Source organism: Kogia breviceps, chromosome 9 (genome assembly GCF_026419965.1).
Source record: "Kogia breviceps isolate mKogBre1 chromosome 9, mKogBre1 haplotype 1, whole genome shotgun sequence".
Taxonomy (NCBI): Eukaryota; Metazoa; Chordata; class Mammalia; order Artiodactyla; family Physeteridae; genus Kogia; species Kogia breviceps.
Genome location: NC_081318.1, coordinates 99993125 through 100016837, shown reverse-complemented (window position 1 = coordinate 100016837; position 23713 = coordinate 99993125). Strand labels below are relative to the sequence as shown.

Sequence of the window (23713 nt, the reverse complement as noted above, 5' to 3'; positions counted from 1 at the left end):
AACTCTCATTGGGGAGTTTCAACTTCTTTGTTTTTAACACAGTATGATTCTATAAAGTAAAAGGTAACTCAGTGTAGGTATAGTACAAAGCCCAATATTTAATAGCCAGGCACTATTTTAATGTGTATGAACTCCGATGTCCTATCAATGACGTACTGAGTTGGTTACTTGTCCAAAGTCACATATCCAGAGGGGTGGGAGGATTCCGATCCAGCCAGGCTGCTCCAGAGCCCATGTTTCACTCCCTCTCAATACACGGAACAGATTTGGAGAAGGGGGGTGGCTTTGTTTGAAGAGTGGGGGTGGCTGAGTCCATTTGCTGGCCATTCCCTAAGTCCCCCCTCAAGGCCCCTTCCAGGGAGCCCTCTGAAGACGCACTGGGACTCCATCCATCTTAGTCTTAGAACCACTGCTCTGGATTCCGTGGGCCCAGCTCCGACTTTACTAAATTCTCACAAAGTAACTGTGCCTCTCTTAAAAAAAAAAAAAAAAAGTTACACGAAAGGGCAAAGCAAACATTTTTTAGGAATAAGTGCAAAATGATAAACTGGTCTTCAGATTGCTGGCATCACATTACGGCCAGTAGTGATACCATTATGAAAGGGAAGGCAAATGGGCAGTCTTCAGACTGTATGCAGGCCACAGATTTGGATGGTGGGGCCTGCAGCATTTTTTTTAATTGAATTCATGGGCTTACAGCAGGGCATCCACTGTCCACTTTGTCCCAGTGTCGCCTGCTTCTCACTGTCTGGGTCTGTCGTGCTATGTTTCTAACCTGGAGGCACTGGAGTTTGTCACCCCTGGTATGTTCACACACACACACACACACACACACACACACACACACACACACACACAATGTCACAAGCATGAAATTAGAAAGGGCATGGCGTTCAGAAGCTGGCTTCTGAGATGCCCAGTCAAACTCCCTCTAGGGCTCCATAAGAGATCAGGCATCAACCCGGGCTTTCTGTCTGGAGCACAGAGGTATTCATGCTCTGAGATGGACTTTGGAATCTGAGGCCATAGGGAGACCTGGCAGGGGCTGGAACAAGAAAATCAAGACCAACTCAAGCTCTAAACTTGGGTTTTCAAGCTTGGAACTGATGAGCCCTAAAGTGCTGAAAGTGATTAATTTCCTGGAACCACAATGACAACCAAAGAGAGAGAAAGGCTCAAGGATAAGCTTCTTTTTCTATAAAAGTGGGTGAACTCTGAGAACTTCACACTAAATGACAGAGGTTAAAAAAAAAGCCCAGCCTTTTACAATTGTGTTCTACATCTCCATATAACCACACCAGGCTGCAAAAAACAAATATTGGACTTTAAATAATAATGAATGTATTTCTTTATTAATGCAGGAGCTATATATGATGTACAGTATTGTCAAACCCAATAAGCTGAACTTGCATTAAAATTGCATTAACTTTTTAGTATTAAATCACATCTTGTATTTCAAAAACGGCTATAGTAAGGTTGAAATAACTTAATTTTCTTCACACTCCAGTCATTAAAGTTTTACTTTGCAGAAAACTGCATGATAACCAACAGCACAATTGTAGTGGGTTTTAAGAAGAAAAAATGTTTCCAAATGACTGAAATCAACATTCCCTTTAAAAAGAGAGAAGAGTTCTGCTAACACATTTTTTTTCTTGATGGTATTTAATAAATAATGTAGCCATACAGTTTCCCATACAAAAATTTATCACCATCTTTGCTCTTTGTTAATTGGTTTTAACTCATTATTATTTATTTGGTTATTTATATGGTTACACCATCCTACATGCAGCAGTGGAGAGATACTGACCTGTGGACCAACCGGGAACGGGGGGTGGGTCTGACTGGCCTGGTGCTGTTCAGGGGTGCCTGGGTCTGACAGCGCCGGGTTTCCTCTGGCCCCTGGAATTCAAAAGAGAAGCGCACCCTTAATATAAGATCCAGCCTGGGAACTGCCCATGACCCCATTTTCCTGTGATGTCACATAACATTAAGGCACAGATGATATGCCAGAGTGCCTTACCAATAGCTCCAGTGCTCAAATCACTTGTCAACTGCATACATTATGCTAACGGACGTTCGGGATGGACAAAGTCATCCTAGGAGGGAGAAGGCTGTGACAGCAGAGAAAGTGACACCGTCATCAGTCGCACTAATAGGCTTGCATTATACATCAGTTTGCAGGGGGTGTGCCAACATGGCCCCAGTGTGGGAAACTGCATCCTTTATGCATAGGCGGGCAACAGCTAATCTAATTTCCCAAAGCCAGAGAAAGCGTGATCTCAGACACGACCAAGCACATCTATATTATCCCTTAATATGGCTTCGTACCCTTAAGCCCTTTCTCCATACACACTTCAGGTACTGAATCTTATGGATGCGTTTTCCTAAAAACAAAGCCTTTTTCTTTTCTTTTTTTAAAAATTGAAGTATAGTTGATTTACAATGTGATGCTAGTTTCAGGTGTACAGCACAATGATTCAATTATACATGCATATATATGTGTGTGTGTGTGTGTGTGTGTGTGTGTGTGTGTGTGTATGTGTATATATATATATATATATATACACACATTCTTTTTTAGATTCTTTTTCCTTATAGGTTATTACAAAATACTGAGTAGAGTTCCCTGTGCTCTACGGTAGGTCCTTGTTGGTGGCCCCTTATGTCTTAAAAAGCACATGCATCTCCTTAAGCAAATTTCCTGGGTGCTAACTGACCCCCACACTACCCCCCGGGATCCCCCCTGTGGTGAGCATAGAACATAATGTACTTCCTTTGCTAGAATCCTGTTGGATGCTAAAGCAGGAGAAATGAAATTCCACCAAAACAGCAGATCTTTCAAACTTTCTTAAACATTATTGTCTCTCTGTGTGTGCTTATGTGCTTTGTTTCAGGACAAACCATAGAAGGTGATATAGTGGCAGTAACAATAAATATATAAATAAATAAGCAAGCAAACAAATAAATAAAGCTAGCAGCCATTTTTGAGGGGTCTTAGTTGGTAGCTTTTGCTTTCTTGGTGATTGAAATCCAATTCCAAGCCATCCTTAACCAGATCCTCTTTCCTGATGTTTGTCCTATGAATAGCAAGTGGAAGAGAATTCAGACCTTGTTTACTGGAGCGCCGTGGACGGCCAAGGAAAAAAAGATATGATTCTGTCACACTTATAAATTTTAAAGAAGGTATTACTAGCTCATTTAAAACAAATTCTTCTATATATTCTCCAAAGGGACAGATTTATAAATAATGGAAATGTGGAAAAAAATACTTCAGCACATTAAGCTACAAATAAAATTGACTGCTACATATTATTCAATTGACTTCTATCTCCACAACTGTGTGTCAATCATAACAGCATTTTATAATAGGATTAAGCAATAAATGTGCAAAGCCATTAGGCAGAAATCTGAAAATCTGATTAATATGTAATATTTTTTTGTGCCAAAGTCAAGAATGGACATTGCTTGGGGAATACTTACAAGCATTCTATTGAAATTTCTCAATTGATTTGGAACAAACTAATAAAAACACAGACTTGCTGACATTTTATAAAGTGAATTCTGTCAAAATATGTTTGGCATTTTTTTTTTTTTTTTTTTTTTTTTTTTTTTTTTTTTTTTTTTTTGCGGTATGCGGGCCTCTCACTGTTGTGGCCTCTCCCATTGCGGAGCACAGGCTCCGGACGCGCAGGCCCAGCGGCCATGGCTCACGGGCTTAGTTGCTCCACGGCATGTGGGATCTTCCCGGACCAGGGCACGAACCCGTGTCTCCTGCATCGGCAGGCGGATTCTCAACCACTGCGCCACCAGGGAAGCCCCTGTTTGGCATTTTAATGATCACTGTCATTTAATAACAAGGGTAAGATGGCCCATCGTAAGATGACCACAATTTCCCCATAACATGCAGGAGACCTTTCTTCTAAATTTTTAATATTTGATTTCTTTATCATGCTTGAGTAGCAGGGCATTTTAAACTGGGGGGTGCATTATGCAGTGTAAATCTCACAACTTCAGTTCTCACAGTTCTTCAGTTCTTACTAATAGACTTACAAGTCCTATTTTGCCTTAGAATTCTCAGTAGAGTTTTATTTACTTTTATAGAGCTAACCAAGGTCCCAAAGTGATCTTTTGGTCAATTAACGTAAATTCTCAAATGGTTAAAAACCTGCTTTGGTTTAGTTTATGAAAATGTTTTTTAAAAATTGGTTTGTTCTTTATGCTTGCCAGACATGGATTTTTATGTCTGACTGTGAAAAAGTTTGACAATGCACAGAGAAAGAGAAAAATCCTCTTACACAATTAAAAAACATATATCTTCATCAAAAATTTTTCTATACTATGCCAGGCCCTTCTGTCTCATATTTCTTTCATGCATACCGGGCTCATTTTTTGATTCTGTTCCTGATGACACATCATGGTAATGTTTGGGATCTGTCCCATCCAGGCACTGTGTCAACAAGATTGTGTCTTTGTTACCTGTAACTTGACACAGATTACATTTGCTTACATTTTATTCTCTGTTGCTGGAGGCTCTCACCAGTGCACAGCAGCTTGTTTTGAGGCTGGTTATTCTCAAAAACCATGTTCAGTGCAGTCCAGGGCAATTCGACACAATTTCATGTGTAAAATGAAGTCTTTCACAGGCTCTAGAGGAGATTATGTATGCCCTCCTGCCTGGATCAAAAAGTAATGTTTCTTCTTAATGCACATCTCCATTTTCCCCAAATACATGTATCATACTTAACCTTGTAAGACCATAAACTAATCTGTGTGGGTCATAAGGCGGCTCCCAAATCAGGGGCCTTCTCAGAGCCAGGAGGGGGATCCAGCAATCAGAATGAATAAATGATGTTGGCTAAGAGTTTCAGAGAGCTCTGAAGCGGCGCTCAGCCGTAAGTTAGCAGAGAATTTGAGGTTATGTACAGGCACAGATATGAAAATGTGACCTTAAACGGGCTGGGCAGGTTCCTCCTGATCAGGGTCCCAGGAAATATGCTAGGAGATCAAAGACGCCCAGAAAGCTCTCTGTGGCCTGTTCTGAATTTAAGAGTCTAGGCTTTTCAGGCAGCAACTGTGAGCTCCAGGAGGGCAGATCCTGTGTTCACTGGTTTATGCCCAGCTTTTAATGTAGGCATCATTCACATTGACTGAATATTCACTCAATGGAAACAGAGGTTGGGTTTTTAATTGGGGGCTGGTATAATTCCTTTAAAATAGGTATGGGCATCCACTTCACTAGTTACTCTTATTTAGCATAAACTTTGGAAATTATCTCTAAATTATTAGCTTCTTAGCAAATTCGACTGTAATTCTGATTTTTTGTTTTGTTTTTTTTTGTTGTTGTTTTTTTGAAATTTTTATTGGAGTATAGTTGACTTACTCCAATGTTGTGTTAGTTTCAGGTGTACAGCAAAGTGAATCAGTTATACATATATCCACTCTTTTTTAGATTCTTTTCCCATGTAAGTCATTACAGAGTACTGAGTAGCGTTCCCTGTGCTATATAGTAGGTCCTTACTAGTTATCTATTCCAATTTAGATAGTAAAAGCAGTTTGTTGTACAGGTTAAAAGCAAGGACTCTTAAATTTGAAACTCTCCTTGCATTGAGATTTAGCCCTGCCCCTTAACTAGTTGGGTGAACTTGGGCTGGTTTTCCGGTTTACTTATATATATACAATAACTATATATACAATAACTATATTGGCCTGGATACACTTATATATATATATATATATATATATATATATATATATATATTTCCTGTAAAAACCCAGGAAAATAATCGTGTATCATTCATAGGGTTGCTATGCTGAGGATTAAATGAGCACATATATTTGTAAATGTCTTGGAACAGTGCATGCTTGTCACAAAAGTGCTCTTTCTCTTGACTACCGTGAGTTAATAAGATTCAATTTATATTTAATACAATATTTAGTATTATCTAATTTGCCCATATTTACCTGCCCCAAGGAACTCAACACAAATGCTCCTGCCTATGTGTGTTGTCCATGTTTCCTCACACACCACCCTGTGTGCTCTGTACCATTTGATAAATGTTTGGATCTGAACTAAATGGTCAGGTCTTTAAAGAGCCTATGAAGTGAGATGTGCACAGATAATGCTTCCTTTAGTCCCTGGTAGCATGACCAGGTAATATGGCACAAAGATAATGGCAATTTGCTCCCAAATTCTCACCCAGACCATAGCTTAGACCAGCAGCTCTTACCCAGGCCTATGAATCAGAATGGTCTGCGGAGCTTCCTGAAGACACAGAGGTTCACATCCCTCATGAGGCTACTTTCGGAGCCTCCAGAGGGTGGCTCATGTGTACGTTTTATAAAACTCCACTGGTGACAGAAGACCACGGGGAGAAAACGGTGGCTTACATGCTGCTCAGGCAAGTATGAATCTCCTCTGCACTGAGGATGCCATATACAATTAGTTTTACGACAGCAGACGGGTCAACAGCCAGCATTACTCCCTTGGCCCTCCAAGCTCCTCTACCTGGAGCATTCTTCCATCGTAATCCCGGTGGCCTTCTAGTTTAGCAATCTATGTCAGATGCATCAATTTTGTAATGTTCACAGGTGCTTCAAGGAGTAAAAACTGATTTTAAAAGGGATCATAAGGACTTCCCTGGCGGCCCAGTGGTTAAGACTCGGAGCTTCCACTGCAGGGGGCTCGGGTTCAATCCCTTGTTGGGGAAGTTCCACATGCTGCTCGATGCAGCCAAAAATAAATAAATAAAAGGGATCATAAAAAAATTTAAAACAGCTACATCATATTTATTTCTTTTCTTGCTTTATCAGTAGCAATTAATGAATGTTTTTGGCTGAAAAGCAAATGAATTAGTCTTCTATAACATTTACAGGTTTGGATCTTCATTCAGTTTTTTTCCATTACCAAAATGTATTAATGGGTTTTAATTTTTTAAATAAATTTATTTATTTGTTTATTTATTTTTGGCCGTGTTGGGTCTTTGTTGCTGCATGTGGGCTTTCTCTAGTTGTGGTGAGCAGGGGCTACTCTTCGTTGTGGTGTGCGGGCTTCAGCAGTTGTGGCACGTGGGCTCAGTAGTTGTGGCTCGCGGGCTCTAGAGCACAGGCTCCGTAGTTGTGGCACACGGACTTAGTTGCTCCGCAGCATGTGGGATCTTCCCGGACCAGGGCTCGGACCCGTGTCCCCTGCATTGGCAGGTGGATTCTTAACCACTGCACCAGCAGGGAAGCCCTGGGCTTTAATTTTTGAGTGCTTAATTTAAAAATAAATAATAAGATGACCAGGAAATTAAAATAAAGTAGCTATGTAATAGAAGTGACTTCTGTAAACACAGGGACCCCTGATAGAAGTCTGCTAAGGAAAGGATAAGTCATAAATGTTGGAGACACTGAAAGACTGATTAGGAGTTTGGCTGGTACACTGCAATAAAACTTAATTTTAATTGTTAAAATGCCTGCTTGTCAGAGCATTGGTTCATTGGACACCATCTTTCCAGTGTTGACCTTGTATCCAGAATCTGCAAATCGGCTGGCAGCTCTCTCTGCTCTGGAGAGCCTGAATTATCTAGGTAGCTGGGGTGGGGGCAGTGATCCCCTAGGCCCCTGCTCCTCTCTTTAGTAACTTCCTGACTGGGGGAGCCTCTGAAGTTGCACCCTGCACCCCACCAAGTCAAGGTCAGAGCTCCTGAATGACCATCACTGCATTCCTCATAGTAAGTTAGGTTTCCTTTGCAAATTAAAACAATTTTCTTTTTGTATAAGAGTTTTTGATTAACTGAGGCAAACAAGACCCAGTACCTCTCAGCAACTCTAAGAGTGAAACAGATGTGCACTCCAGGATAGAGTTTTAAATCTGACCTCCTCCACCATTACCCCTTGCCCACACCTGTCTTTCTGGAGTTGACTCTTCCAAATAAGTCATTTTAAGAAACAAACAGAACATTGTTAATCATGAGAGGGCATACTCCTTTCTGGATCCTTACCCCATTGCCTTTGCAAAGAGGATACAAGGTCTGGGGCAGATTGAGGAGAAAACAGACTTGCACATAGGAATGGCTCATGGGAATACACCAGCTCCACTTTCAGTTGGCCATCCTCCAATATTCAGTGCACGAGATTCCCTCATTAACGACCAATGCATTTTTAACAAATCGATTCTTCAGAGGGAGAGTCTGGGTTTCTGTCCGCTATGCATTAGCACAAACAATCAAAAGAAGGTCATAGGGATCCCTCAGCTTTTTCTAGTATTTATACCTTTCCTACCCACTGTTTGCTGTTTTCACTGGGGAGTGAGGTGAGCAGAGGTTGCTTATTTTAAGATGGACAGTTGAATGCATTATTATTTCATGTTGGGCATGTGAACCCAGCTAAGTGGGGCAGAAGGCCCCTCTAAATTAAACTTCCCTTTCTTTCGATTTCTTCAAGATTACTAAATGCCAAGGAGGGAGTGGAGGTGTCTATAAAAATCTTTTCAAAGTCACTGCCACTGTCTGCCATTTTTTATTGCCTGTTGAGATTTCTTTATGATACCGGCCACACATGTATTTACGTCCAGAACACTATACAGACCCCTGGTGGAACGGGAGACTCTAAAGAGATAAGCCACACTTGAAAATTAAACATTCACTAATTAACTTAGGGTTTGTGCATTTTTGCAAGTTCTGTTGTCGAGTACTTGTAACCTCACCATTGAGGCCTGTAGAACAGTAAATGTCTGATGACATTAACGGGAAGAGTGGATACCTTTATTCTTCTAGCAGGTGACTTAACTGGCCTTTGATGGAGGGAAATCCAGTTATCTTCGTGTGAAAGGTCTAGGTCCTCAGTGTTTTTATTTTATTTTATTTTTTCTTCGGTGGTTTAAAATGCTGATCTTTATTTAAAGGCTGTACATAAGCATTAAAAGTCAAAGGGAGATTCGAGATATCTAGGTAAATCAGAACAAGAAACCCCCCAAATCCCTTATTTGGACTTGATTATCTGAAGACGTTTTTGTAATATCTACCAAAATTATTCAATATTTGCTTCAGTCCTCCATGTAGACTTAGTCTATGTGTGCTTTGGAAACCTTTAAAGATGTTTTTTTCTCTCAACGTTTCCTATATCTCCTTTCAGTCTCCTCCAACAATTTTTTATCATTTGTTTTCACATCCATCTCATAAAAGCAGAGCTGAACTCCTGCGATATCCAGGCCAATAAAGTTCTCAATTTCTGTAAATGCTTCCTCTCAGAAAAGAGATGAAAAAGAGACAGTCATCAAATATACTTAGGCAAAATTCCACGACACACTGTTGGCATGTGGAGAGCTTTGGGATACGGATCAATGCTTGAGCACTGCTGTCTCTACAAGAGTATAAATTCTTTCAGGGCAAAGATTCTTTCTCACTCACCTTTGTATCTCCTGCAGGTCAGCTCTGGGCCTTAGCATGTGTGTATGTATGCATATATGTGTGTATGTATGTATGTATTATGTATGTACATTGGTGTTTAGGAAAGTTGTTCTTGAAATGTTGGAGATGTGTATCAGAGTGTGCTGAAACAATTTAGAAACAGATTTTAAACCTCCTGAAGATGATTTGTCTCATTTTAAAAATGCCCTTCTTGATCTAAGAAGCTTTGCTAATTTCAACACACTTCTCCTAGGACATGGACACTTCCTCTGACAAGGTCACTGCTAGGGGCCACGTTCAACGCTTCACTGCATCCAGGGATGAAGTCCTTGCTCTCAACCTACTGATCGGACCCTGGCACGGGCCCCCTGGACACAAAGGTCGTGTAGACCCTGTGTTTTTAATGGCCATGCAGGGAGCTTGATTCTATGCTTCATCTATGCTCAGCCTTACATGAGGGCTGGCTACATAATTTATGGGGCTCAGGGACAAATGCAACTCCAAGTCCCTAACCTGGGGCTGGGAAGTCAATCTTCCCCTTCCCCAGGGCTGCTGCCTTAATCCACGGCAGATGGGTGAACTCAAAGGGTTGCAACCTCCTCGCTGGGCTGCGCTGGACACCTGGATGGGATGAATTGCATGCTGATCCTAAGACTCTCCCTGCACCTGAGTCTAGAACACTGAGAAGGGCGGAAGGGAGAAGGTGACAGCTACACTCCAGCTTCTGGGGGTCCTGGGGCATCCAGGGCAGAGAGCAGGTGGCTGAGAACTGCCCTGTCCTGGAGAGGTAGGGAGGTAGTGGCTGGACCACCAGAGGCTCCAAGCCTCCCTGCCTCTGACCCCAAGCTCTTATCATCCCATTGGACTTGACTCACAAAACACAATTTCAAAGATAAATTATTAAGAATCTCGGGGACGGCTTAAAGATGGCGGAAGAGTAAGACGCGGAGATCTCCTTCCTCCTCACAGAGACATCAGAAATACATCTACACGTGGAGCTTCTCCTGTAGAGCACCCACCGAACGCTGGCAGAGGACCTCGGACCTCCAAAAAGGCAAGAAACTCCCCACATATCTGGGTAGGGCAAAAGAAAAAAGAATAAACAGGGACAAAAGAATAGGGACGGGACCTACGCCAGTGGGAGGGAGCCGAGAAGGAGGAAAGACTCCCACACACTAGAGGCCCCTTCGCGGGCGGAGACTGCGGGCGCCGGAGGGGGAAGCTCCGGAGCCGCGGAGGACAGCTCAGCCACAGGGGTGCGGAGGGCAAAGCGGAGAGATTCCCGCAGAGGATAGGTGCCGACCGGCGCTCACCAGCCCGAGAGGCTTGTCTGCTCGCCCGCCGGGGCGGGCGGGGCCGGGAGCTGAGGCTCGGGCTTCAGTCGGATCCCGGGGAAAGGGCTGGAGTTGGCAGAGTGAAGACAGCTTGAAGGGGGCTAGTGCGCCACGGCTGGCCGGGAGGGAGTTCGGGAGAAGTCTGGAGCTGCCGAAGAGGCAAGAGACCTTTTCCTCCCTCTTTGCTGCCTGGGCGCGAGGAGAGGGGATTAAGTGCGCCGCTTAAAGGAGCCCTAGAACCGGGCGCGGAGCTGCCGAAGAGACAAGAGACTTTTTCTTGCCTCTTTGCCTCCTCGGGTGTGAGGTGAGGGGATTAAGAGCACCGCGTAGAGGAGCTCCAGAAACGGGCGCGAGCCGCGGCTGTCGGCACGGACAGTAGAGACGGGTGTCGGACGCTAAGGTTGCTGCTGCCACCACCAAGAGGCCTGTGTGTGAGCACAGGTCACTCTCCACACCGGCCCTCCCGGGAGCCCGTGCAGTCCGCCACTGCCGGGGTCCCGGGATCCAGGGACAGCTTCCCCGGGAGAACGCACGGCGCGCCTTGGGCCTGTGCAGCGTCACGTCGGCCTCTGACGTCGCGGACTCGCCCCGCCCCCGTGCCACTCCCTCCCCCCAGCCTGAGTGAGCTGGAGCCCCCGAATCAACTGCTCCTTTAACATCGTCCTGTCTGAGCGAAGGGCAGTCGCCCTCGGACAACCTACACGCAGAGGCGGGACCAAGTCCAAAGCTGAACCCCAGGAGCTGTGCGAACAGAGAGGAGAGGGGGAGATCTCTCCCAACAGCCTCAGAAGCGGCGGATTAAAGCTCCACAATCAACTTGAAGTGCCCTGCATCTGTTGAAAACCTGAATAGACAACGAATCATCCCAAGTTGAGGAGGTGGACTTTGGGAGCAAGATATACTATTATTTTCCCCTTTTTTTTCTTTTTGTGGGTGTGTATGTGTGTGCTGCTGTGTGAGATTTTTGTCTGTATAGCTTTGCTTGCACCATTTGTCCTAGGGTTAGACCGACCCATTTTTCTGTTTTTTGTTTGTTTGTTTGTTTGTTTTTTTGGTTTTTTGTTTGTTTTTTAAAAGGAAATTTTTCTTCTTAATAATTATTTTTTATTCTAATAACTATACTTTATACTACTCTGTCTTCTCCCTTTCTTTCTTCCTTTCTTCCCTCCTTCCCTCCTTTCTTCCTTCCTTCCCCCTTCTTTCCTCCCTTCCTCTCTTCCTTCCTCCCTTTCTTCCTCTGCACCTTCCGTCCTTGCTTTCTTGCTTCCTTCCTTCATTTCTTCCTTCCTTTCTTCCTTCCTTCCCTCCCTCCCTCCTTCCTTCCTTTTCTTTCCTCTCTATTTATTCTACCTTTTATTTTGAGCCGTGTGGATTAAAGGTTCTTGGCGCCCCAGCCAGGCACCAGGGCGGTGTCCCTGAGGTGGGAGAACCAACCTCAAGACACTAGTCCACAAGAGACCTCCGAGCTCCACGTAATATCAGACGGCGAAAATCTCCCAGAGACCTCCATCTCAACACCAAGACCCAGCTTCACTCAAGGACCAGCAAAGAACAGTGCTGGACACCCTATCCCCAACAAAGAGCAAGACAGGTCTACAGCCCCATCCATTAGCAGAGAGACTGCCTAAAATCATAATAAGGTTACCAACATCCCCAAACACACCACCAGACGAGGACCTGCCCACCAGAAGGACAAGATCCAGCCTCATCCACCAGAACAGAGGCACTAGTTCCCCCAACCAGGGAATCTACTCAACCCACTGAACCAACCTTAGCCACTGGGGACAGCCACCAAAAACAACAGGAACTACGAACCTGCAGCGTGCAAAAAGGAGACCTCAAACACAGTAAGATAAGCGAAATGAGAAGACAGAAAAACACACAACAGATGAAGGAGCAAGATAAAAACACACCAGACCTAACAGATGAAGAGGTAATAGCCAATCTACCTGAAAGAGAATTTAGAATAATGATGGTGAAGATGATGCAAAATCTTGGAAATAGAATAGACAATTTGCAAGAAACAGTTAACAGGGACCTAGAAGAAATAAAGAGGAAGCAAGCAACGATGAGCAACACAATAAATGAAATTAAAAATACTCTAGATGGGATCAATAGCAGAATAACTGAGGCAGAAGGACGGATAAGTGACCTGGAAGATAAAATAGTGGAAATAACTACTGCAGAGCAGAAGAAAGAAAAAAGAATGAAAAGAACTGAGGACAGTCTCAGAGACCTCTGGGACAACATTAAACGCACCAACATTCGAATTATAGGGGTCCCAGAAGAAGAAGAGAAAAAGAAAGGGACTGAGAAAATATTTGAAGAGATTATAGTTGAAAACTTCCCTAATATAGGAAAGGAAATAGTCAATCAAGTCCAGGAAGCACAGAGAGTTCCATACAGGATAAACCCAAAGAGAAACACGCCACGACACATAATAATCAAACTGTCAAAAATTAAATACAAAGAAAACATATTAAAAGCAGCAAGGGAAAAACAACAAATAACACACAAGGGAATCCCCATAAGATTAACATCTGATCTTTCAGCAGAAACTCTACAAGCCAGAAGGGAGTGGCAGGACATATTTAAAGTGATGAAGGAAAAAAACCTACAACCAAGATTACTCTACCCAGCAAGGATCTCATTCCGATTTGATGGAGAAATTAAAACCTTTACAGACAAGCAAAAACTGAGAGAGTTCAGCACCACCAAACCAGCTCTACAACAAATCCTAAAGGAACTTCTCTAGGCAAGAAACACAAGAGAAGGAAAAGACCTACAAGAACAACCGGAAACAATTAAGTAAATGGTAATAGGAACATACATATCGATAATTACCTTAAATGTAAATGGATTAAATGCTCCCACCAAAAGACACAGACTGGCTGAATGGATACAAAAACAAGACCCATATATATGCTGTCTACAAGAGACCCACTTCAGACCTAGGGACACATACAGACTGAAAGTAAGGGGATGGAAAAAGATATTCCATGCAAATGGAAATCAGAAGAAAGCTGGAGTAGCAATTCTCATATCAGACAAAATAGACTTTAAAATAAAGACTATTACAAGAGACAAAGAAGGACACTACATAATGATCAAGGGATCGATCCATGAAGAAGATATAACAATTGTAAATATTTATGCACCCAACATAGGAGCACCTCAATACATAAGGCAAATACTAACAGCTTTAAAAGGGGAAATCGACAGTAACACAATTATAATGGGGGACTTTAACACCCCACTTTCACCAATGGACAGATCATCCAAAATGAAAATAAATAAGGAAACACAAGCTTTAAATGATACATTACACAAGATGGACTTAATTGATATTTATAGGACATTCCATCCAAAAACAACAGAATACACATTTTTCTCAAGTGCTCATGGAACATTCTCCAGGATTAATCATATATTGGGTCACAAATCTAGCCTTGGCAAATTTAAGAAAATTGAAATCGTATCAAGTATCTTTTCCGACCACAACGCTATGAGACTAAATATCAATTATAGGAAAAGATCTGTAAAAAATACAAACACATGGAGGCTAAACAATACACTACTTAATAACGAAGTGATCACTGAAGAAATCAAAGAGGAAATCAAAAAATACTTAGAAACAAATGACAATGGAGACACAACGACCCAAAACCTATGGGATACAGCAAAAGCAGTTCTAAGAGGCAAATTTATAGCAATACAATCATACCTTAAGAAACAGGAAACATCTCGAATAAACAACCTAACTTTGCACTTAAAGCAATTAGAGAAAGAAGAACAAAAAACCCCCAAATTTAGCAGAAGGAAAGAAATCATAAAGATCAGATCAGAAATAAATGAAAAAGAAGTGAAGGAAACAATAGCAAAGATCAATAAAACTAAAAGCTGGTTCTTTGAGAAGATAAATAAAATTGATAAACCATTAGCCAGACTCATCAAGAATAAAAGGGAGAAGACTCAAATCAATAGAATTAGAAATGAAAAAGGAGATGTAACAACTGACACTGCAGAAATACAAAAGATTATTAGAGATTACTACAAGCAACTGTATGCCAATAAAATGGACAACCTGGAAGAAATGGACACATTCTTAGAAATGCACAACCTGCCGAGACTGAACCAGGAAGAAATAGAAAATATGAACAGACCAATCACAAGCACTGAAATTGAAACTGTGATTAAAAATCTTCCAGCAAACAAAAGTCCAGGACCAGATGGCTTCACAGGCGAATTCTATCAAACATTTAGAGAAGAGCTAACACCTATCCTTCTCAAACTCTTCCAACAGATAGCAGAGGGAGGAACACTCCCAAACTCATTCTATGAGGCCAACATCACCCTGATACCAAAACCAGACAAAGACGTCACAAAGAAAGAAAACTACAGGCCAATATCACTGATGAACATAGATGCAAAAATCCTCAACAAAATACTAGCAAACAGAATCCAACAACACATTAAAAGGATCATACACCATGATCAAGTGGGGTTTATCCCAGGAATGCAAGGATTCTTCAATATACGCAAATCAATCAATGTGATACACCATATCAACAAACTGAAGGAGAAAAACCATATGATCATCTCAATAGATGCAGAGAAAGCTTTTGACAAAATTCAACACTCATTTATGATAAAAACCTTGCAGAAAGTGGGCATAGAGGGAACTTTCCTCAACATAATAAAGGCCATATATGACAAACCCACAGCTAGCATCGTTCTCAATGGTGAAAAACTGAAACCATTTCCACTAAGATCAGGAACAAGACAAGGTTGCCCACTCTCACCACTCTTATTCAACATAGTTTTGGAAGTTCTAGCCACAGCAATCAGAGAAGAAAAAGAAATAAAAGGAATCCAAATAGGAAAAGAAGAAGTAAAGCTGTCACTGTTTGCAGATGACATGATACTATACATAGAGAATCCTAAGGATGCTACCAGAAAACTACTAGAGCTAATCAATGAATTTGGTAAAGTTGCAGGATACAAAATTAATGCACAGAAATCTCTGGCATTCTTATACACTAATGATGAAAAATCTGAGAGTGAAATTAAGAAAACGCTCCCATTTACCATTGCAACAAAAAGAATAAAATATCTAGGAGTAAACCTACCTAAGGAGACAAAAGACTTGTATGCAGAAAACTATAAGACACTGATGAAAGAAATTAAAGATGATACAAATAGGTGGAGAAATATACCATGTTCTTGGATTGGAAGAATCAACATTGTGAAAATGACTATACTACCCAAAGCAATCTACCGATTCAATGCAATCCCTATCAAATTACCACTGGCATTTTTTACAGAACTAGAACAAAAAATTTCACAATTTGTATGGAAACACAAAAGACCCCGAATAGCCAAAGCAATCTTGAGAACGAGAAATGGAGCTGGAGGAATTAGGCTCCCTGACTTCAGACTCTACTACAAGGCTACAGTAATCAAGACAATATGGTACTGGCACAAAAACAGAAATATAGATCAATGGAACAGGATAGAGAGCCCAGAGATAAACCCACACACATATGGTCACCTTATCTTTGATAAAGGAGGGAAGGATATACAGTGGAGAAAAGACAGCCTCTTCAATAAGTGGTGCTGGGAAAACTGGACAGCTACATGTAAAAGTATGAAATTAGAACAATCCCTAACACCACACACAAAAATAAACTCAAAATGGGTTAAAGACCTAAATGTAAGGCCAGACACTATCAAACTCTTAGAGGAAAACATAGGCAGAACACTATACGACATAAATCACAGCAAGATCCTTTTTGACCCATCTCCTAGAGAAATGGAAATAAAAACACAAATAAACAAATGGGACCTAATGAAACTTAAAAGCTTTTGCACAGCAAAGGATACCATAAACAAGACCAAACGACAACCCTCAGAATGGGAGAAAATATTTGCAAATGAAGCAACTGACAAAGGATTAATTTCCAAAATTTATAAGCAACTCATGCAGCTCAATAACAAAAAAACAAACAACCCAATCCAAAAATGGGCAGAAGAACTAAATAGACATTTCTCCAAAGAAGATATACAGATTGCTAACAAACACATGAAAGAATGCTCAACCTCATTAATCATTAGAGAAATGCAAATCAAAACTACAATGAGATATCATCTCACACCGGTCAGATTGGCCATCATCAAAAACTCTAGAAACAATAAATGCTGGAGAGGGTGTGGAGAAAAGGGAACCCTCTTGCACTGCTGGTGGGAATGTAAATTGATACAGCCGCTATGGAGAACAGTATGGAGGTTCCTTAAAAAACTACAAATAGAACTACCATACGACCCAGCAATCCCACTACTGGGAATATACCCTGAGAAAACTATAATTCAGAAAGACTCATGTACCAAAATGTTCATTGCAGCTCTATTTACAATAGCCAGGACATGGAAGCAACCTAAGTGTCCATCAACAGATGAATGGATAAAGAAGATGTGGCACATATATACAATGGAATATTACTCAGCCATAAAAAGAAATGAAACTGAGTTATTTATAATGAGGTGGATGGACCTGGAGTCTGTCATACAGAGTGAAGTCAGTCAGAAGGAGAAAAACAAATACCGTATGCTAACACATATATATGGACTCTAAGGGAAAAAAATGTCATGAAGAGGTTAGTGGTAGGACGGGAATAAAACACAGACTCACTCGAGCATGGACTTGAGGATATGGGGAGGGGGAGGGGTGGGCTGTGACGAAGTGGGGGAGTGGCAGGGACATATATACACTATCAAATGTAAATTAGATAGCTGGTGGGAAGCTGCTGCATAGCACAGGGAGATCACCTCTGTGCTGTGTGACCGCCTGGGGGGGTGGGATAGGGAGGGTGGGAGAGAGGGTGATGCAAGAGGGAGGAGATGTGGGAGCATGTGTGTATGTATAACTGATTTAGTTTGTTGTAGAGGGAAAACTAACACACTATTGTAAAACAATTATACTCCAATAAAGATGTTAAAAAAATAAAAATAAAAAATAAATCAGACAGAGAAAGATGAAAAAAAAAAAAAAAAAAAAAAAAAAAAAAAAAAAAAAAAAAAAAAAGAATCTCAAGATGGTGACCTCAGAGCCTTAAACTCCAAACATGGGACCCTGCTGGGTGGCGAGCCCTGTGTGCCCGCAGTGGTTGATGGCCCATGAAGCAGGCCCTGCCCAAGGGACCTTCTTATCAAGGGTCCTCAGGTTTTAAAAATTGCATGTAAACCTACAACTCTTGGAGAGCCATCTTCCAAGTCAGTGTAAATTCTGATAAGAGTGTTTATGTCTATAGAGGAATTTAGACGTGGCTTGTTTTCTCCAACAAGAAACCAAACTTACAAATCATCATGTTATTATCAGTGACCACATTTGCTGGGAAAGTAAGATAAAATTTTGTTTTGTTTTCTATCCATTCTCAGTTACCTGTCCCTAAAATGAGGAGGCATGAATTCCTTAAAAGAAAAATCATAGAAAAGATGTCTTTTCTTTCAGTTGTAGACCTATTTTACTAACAATGTTATACTCTCACTAACAATAAACAGATTTTTTTCCCTCCTGACCAGCTGCCAAGTTTGACAACAAGAGGATGAGATCAAGACACTCTCAGGTGGAATAACTGAGCTACATTTAGGGTCCCCTCAAGTTACCTACCCATGGTAAAATGTGCAAGAATTACTGAGAACTGACTTTAAATATGCTTGAAAAATGGTCAAAGCTGATAACTAATCTGCTTTAAAATTGTGTGTGTGTGTGTATGTGTGTGTGTGGGGGTGTATGTGTGTGTGAGTGAGTGTGTGTGTGTGTGTGTGTGTGTGTGTGTGTGTTGGTGGGGTAGGAGGATGAGGCGGAAGGGAGGGGAACTAGTCCATTTTTTCTTACCTTCGTTATAGTAACAGGGGGAACAAGCCGTAGGGTAGAGGTCACTGTGATTCTTTTTGCAATAGCCCAGCCTCTTATAGCAACACTTGAGTTTGTATCTAATATCTGCAAGGCTGTCTTTGAGGCCCCCCAGACCTACAGAGCTGCCGCCATCAAAAGTCTCATTAATTATGAGTTTTTAAACTGTTTTCAGTTAATTGAGGTTCTTAGCTGAGCAGCCCCCAATGCAGGCAGACCCCAGAGACTCTGTGGGTCCAGTTCCAGACCACCACAACAAAGCAAATAATGCAATAAAGTGAGTCACACAAATTTTTTGGTCTCCCAGTACTTATAAAAGTTATGTTTACACTATACTGTAGTCTATTAAGTGTACAATAGCATTACTTCTAAAAAAATGTACACACCGTTAATTTAAAAGGACTTCTAAAAAATGCTAACCATCATCTGATAACACAGGGTAGCCACAAACCTTCAACTGTAAAAAAATAAAATAAAAAAATGCAGTAACTGTGAATCACATTAAAGTGAAGCACAATAAAGCAAGGTGAGCCTGCAGATACCTGGACCCCAAGTCTGAGAAGCAGGTGAGGGTGAAACAGAGCGAGCTGCATCGTGGTTACATGAGCTCAAATTCCTGGCTTAGACTGAAGTCAGCTGGAAACCACAGTGATGTATGTTTCCCCTCTTCTCCAAGACCTACATGCCTTCAAAAGGTCTGAACTCTGCACAACCTTTCAGCAACAAGCAGGCTGCTGATCTGACGTTCAGAATATGATTTAACCATGAGCCACAACGGAAGAAATCATTATTTCAATTGGAAATGATGGCCTCTGGGTGCAGTCGCTTCTGATAACATACGCGGTACAAGATCTCCGAGACCCTCAATGCAGAAAGCGTGCGGCCCTCGATCCGCGGTGACTGTGAAGAGCAGGTGATTATATCATCACAGACTGTTGACTTTCCCAGACTTTGAGGCTTCACAGGGCAGTCCAGTTAAAGAAGACCGTTAATGATCATGCGAATGGAAAGATCTCGGCATTTCATTTTGCCAAGTAAAAACATTTTTTTAAACTGCCATGCGTTCGCACGATCCTACAACAAAGGTATTTTAAAGCCTTTCTCCCATACCAAAGAATGTGTTCTCTGTTTAAAGGAAAATCCTTTAAATTGAAGCAATTCAGACTAATGAAAAACTCATTGCATCAGACTTTTTTTTCTCCTTCTCCCTTTGCCCAGTGTCTGCTTTGTTGCAGAGGGACACTGGTCTGTCACAGAGCATTCAGGAGCTTCTGGTCAACCTGGTAGGATTTGAGGAATCACAGCAGCCCTCTCCTTTCACTCCTCTAGGCATAAGAAATATCTGACCAAACACTCCTAAAATGTTTCTTCTTTTGAATAAATAATTCCTCTTTTGCCTATTCTTTTGTAGAGACATCAGAATAATTTTCTTTATATATAAAGTTCTCTGTGCCAAATAATACATTAATTACTTTGCATATATTATCAACCCTTACAATAACCCTGTAAGGTGGTTATGATTATTATGCCCATTTATACAGGATTCTAAGCTTTATTACTCACATACCTAGTTAGTGACAGAGAGGTGACTATATCCCAGGCTATCTGATTGATGGAAGGCCCACATCTGTATCAGCTAGACTACTCCACCACTCAAATATTTTATAAGCATTCACCAAATACTTACTATGGGCCAGACACTTTGTTTAGCATTCTGGCTACATTTTCTCATTAAATATCCAAAGAAGCCCTGTGTTATCAGGATTATAATTCCCCTTTTACAGCTGTGGAAACAGATGTTTAAACGGCTTAAACAACTCACCTGTAGTCACACAGTTAATGAACGACAGCACTGGGATCTGAACCAAATTCCATTGAACTCCAACACTTACTCTACCCTAGGTGTCAAATGAAATGTTCCAGGGAGACAGAACACAATAAATCCCACACTATGGCAGAACTTGTATTGGGGGGATATTTTCTTCTGTACCCAGTGAACCCTGGCTCCGGAGACCTCTAGGTTCCAGGTCTGGGAGGTGGGTGATGGAAAAAGGAAAATGGAACATGATGGGAGGAGACAGGCTTCTCGTGTGCCCCACTTTTTCCCCAGACATATCCTGACCAGTTCCTAAGAAGTAGGCATCCCGGTCTCCTTTAAAATAATGTTCATAATGAGCAGAATGACAGCCGTATTTAGCTCAGGGTCTCCATGTGATCTCTGGTCCAGCAGCATAAGCACCACTTGGGACCTCGCTAGGAAGGCAGACCTGCAGGTCTCAGCCCACCTGGGTCTCAGACGCACTGAAGCAAAATCTGCATTGAAAGAAAATCCCCAGGTGACTCATACTCACAGTAAAGTGTGAAAAGCACTGGTTTTGGGTTTACAACTCTTTTCCTTCCTCCTTCCCTCCCTCCCTCCCTCCCTCCCTCCCTCCCTTCCTTCCTTCCTTTCCTCCCTTGGGTGGCATTTAAAGTGTACATGCACCTAAAACGCCCAACTTTTAGCAGACACTGGCAGTGGACTGTTACATCTTTTCTCACAAAAGTCAGGCGGGGGCAGGTGAGAATGTAGGAAAAGCAAACGTTCAAGAGGCACACTCTCAATCACAGTAATAACCCTACAGCATGTCTCACCCCGTGCAACCCGGTGGGAGGACTCCCAGTGAAGAGGTTCACAGTGGGAAGTGCTGCTCCTACATTCTTAAAGGGAAGCCATATTTATCCTTTTTAAAACACAGCAAAACTGATGCCAAATGTAGCCCAATACCCTTGCTCTGTGATGTATGATGATTTTCCTGACACTTTCTCCTTCCATACCCATATCTCTGCTTTGCCATGGTGAGGGCCCATGAAGATAAGAGTCCAGCCGCTTTATTTCAGCTATTTACCCTGAGAGTGCCACATTCTTTGCAAAAGTAGCCAGAGTGCCACTATAAAAAGGGGGAATAAGAATTTTAAACCCCTTAAAGCTGAAATAAAATTGCATTTCTACACAGATACTCTGAAAGGGTAGAATTTGCAATCACTCTTGCATGCAACTAAAGATTGGTGAAAGTGAGGTCACTTAGAACTTGGCAAAGGACAGGAAGGAAATACCCCCAGAGGAATTACATTGCATGAAACTGTAGCATCACACCTAGTTAGCAAGCCCTTACGGTAATGAAGCGTCTATGACAGCAAGACAGCACAAGATTGTGCAGGAAGAAAAGGATGTCACACAACTCACTGTGTACAAATTGCCAAATGCTGCAAAACCTTCTTTGGAGATGGGGTAATGAAACACTGCATCCGGGCTTCCCTGGTGGCGCAGTGGTTAAGAATCTGCCTGCCAATGCAGGGGACACAGGTTCGTGCCCTGGTCTGGGAAGATCCCACATGCCAAGGAGCAACTAAGCCCGTGTGCCACAATTACTGAGCCTGCGCTCTAGAGCCCGCCAGCCACAACTACTGAGCCCACGTGCTACAGCTACTGAAGCCCGCGCGCCTAGAGCCCGTGCTCCGCAACAAGAGACACCACTGCAATGAGAAGCCTGCGCACCGCAGGAAGAGTAGCCCCTGCTCGCCACAACTAGAGAAAGCCCTCGCGCAGCAACAAAGACCCAATCAGCCAAAAATAATAATAATAAAAAAAGAAACACTGCATCTGTAGTAAGATTAAGTAGATCTAGAATATAAAAACTCAAACTAACGACCCATCAACAGATTGTTGAATAGATTTCCCCCCCGCCCCCGAGAATTGGTTATAAAAAAACCAAACAGCCAAACTAGTCCAATTCATGTGTCTCTGACCATTTTTCTCTCACTTAGCCTATTTATTTCTTAGCATTACTGTAATTGAAAAAGTATCTATTGCTAAAAGATGCTATTAACTTGAGTGCATTCATAGAGTGTTCTATCACTAATAGACTTAGGTCATATTCTTTTATCCGTTTAGCAAAGCATTATCTTGTTGTCCTCTTGTTCGGAAGATTTTGTTCCACTTAAAGTCAAATAGAACAAAAGCTTCACAGAACTTGTTCAGATTGTTTTTTTATCATTATTTTAACTCCATTATATGATAGGATCAAATGCATAGCAATTTCCATTTGTTATATTAACTTATTTTTGGATCTGTGTCAGAGCTCATTATAAAAATTATGCCATGACTTGGACTCAGATTATAACAGTAAGGTTCTAAGTCCAAATACTTTAAAAATCTACTTCTTGAGTTTACGTTTGGCTTTAGAATGGTAGTGTCTGAATTGAAGTAGAAAACAGAGCCAGCCCGCTAACTCAATAGTGAAAAGGTGACATGGTGGAAGTAGCGCTATCCAGTCATTTAAAAATATATACCAAACCTAGGATGCTACAGATGTAAAATTCATGAATATTTTATGTTGCACTAAGAAAGAAAACAAGCTTCTAATTAAACCATGACATGACACTGATTATAAGACACATCCCAATTTTTATCTTAAAATTTTCCCTTTAAGATGTCACATTAAATTATGAGGAGGAAAGCTGTGTATCTCAGAATGAATAAAATATTTTAGTACTCATTGGCCTTTATATAGCTATAAATTATGGCACAGAGAACAAGCAATAGCATAAACTGGAAATTTTACATTTAATCTCTAAAAATCCTCAAGATTTGGTGGATCAGACTTTTATGACTGGAATATGATAAAATGCCTTATTTAGAAGAAATACATTCAATCAAGAAGGGATCGGGGAAAGAAACTGACAGTTGTAGAGCATCAGTCTGGCAACAGACTAGAATATTCTACATATGTTACCTGATTTCATCTTCATACCAGCCCCATGATATTAGAACTCAGGTTCAGAAAATTTAAGTAACAGACATACATCCACAGCTTATTATTTTTAAAGGAGGAGGAGGAAGAGGAGCTGGGATTCAAACCCACATTTGGTCAAGTTTTGGGGTTCAAACTGCACCATCAGCAAATCTATGGACTGTCTGCAAATATAAGAATGTGTATAATGAGGAGTGTTTAGGTATATATCTACGTGCTTCAGCCAAAGACCACCATGTAGTTGAACTTGATTTATAGACTCACTGACAGGAGGGAGAATGCACG

The 23713-nt window shown here is 41.5% G+C and overlaps 1 protein-coding gene across 2 annotated transcripts in view; it reads right to left on the bottom strand.

The window, feature by feature from the left end:
• Nucleotides 1-23713, bottom strand: part of POU6F2 (POU class 6 homeobox 2) — a 488808-nt gene that overhangs the window by 266110 nt on the left and 198985 nt on the right. For both annotated transcript variants that reach the window (XM_059074318.2, XM_067041700.1), the window contains exon 3: nucleotides 1808-1899. In XM_059074318.2, the coding sequence (XP_058930301.1) occupies nucleotides 1808-1899 (92 nt within the window). The remainder of the gene's footprint in view (nucleotides 1-1807; nucleotides 1900-23713) is intronic.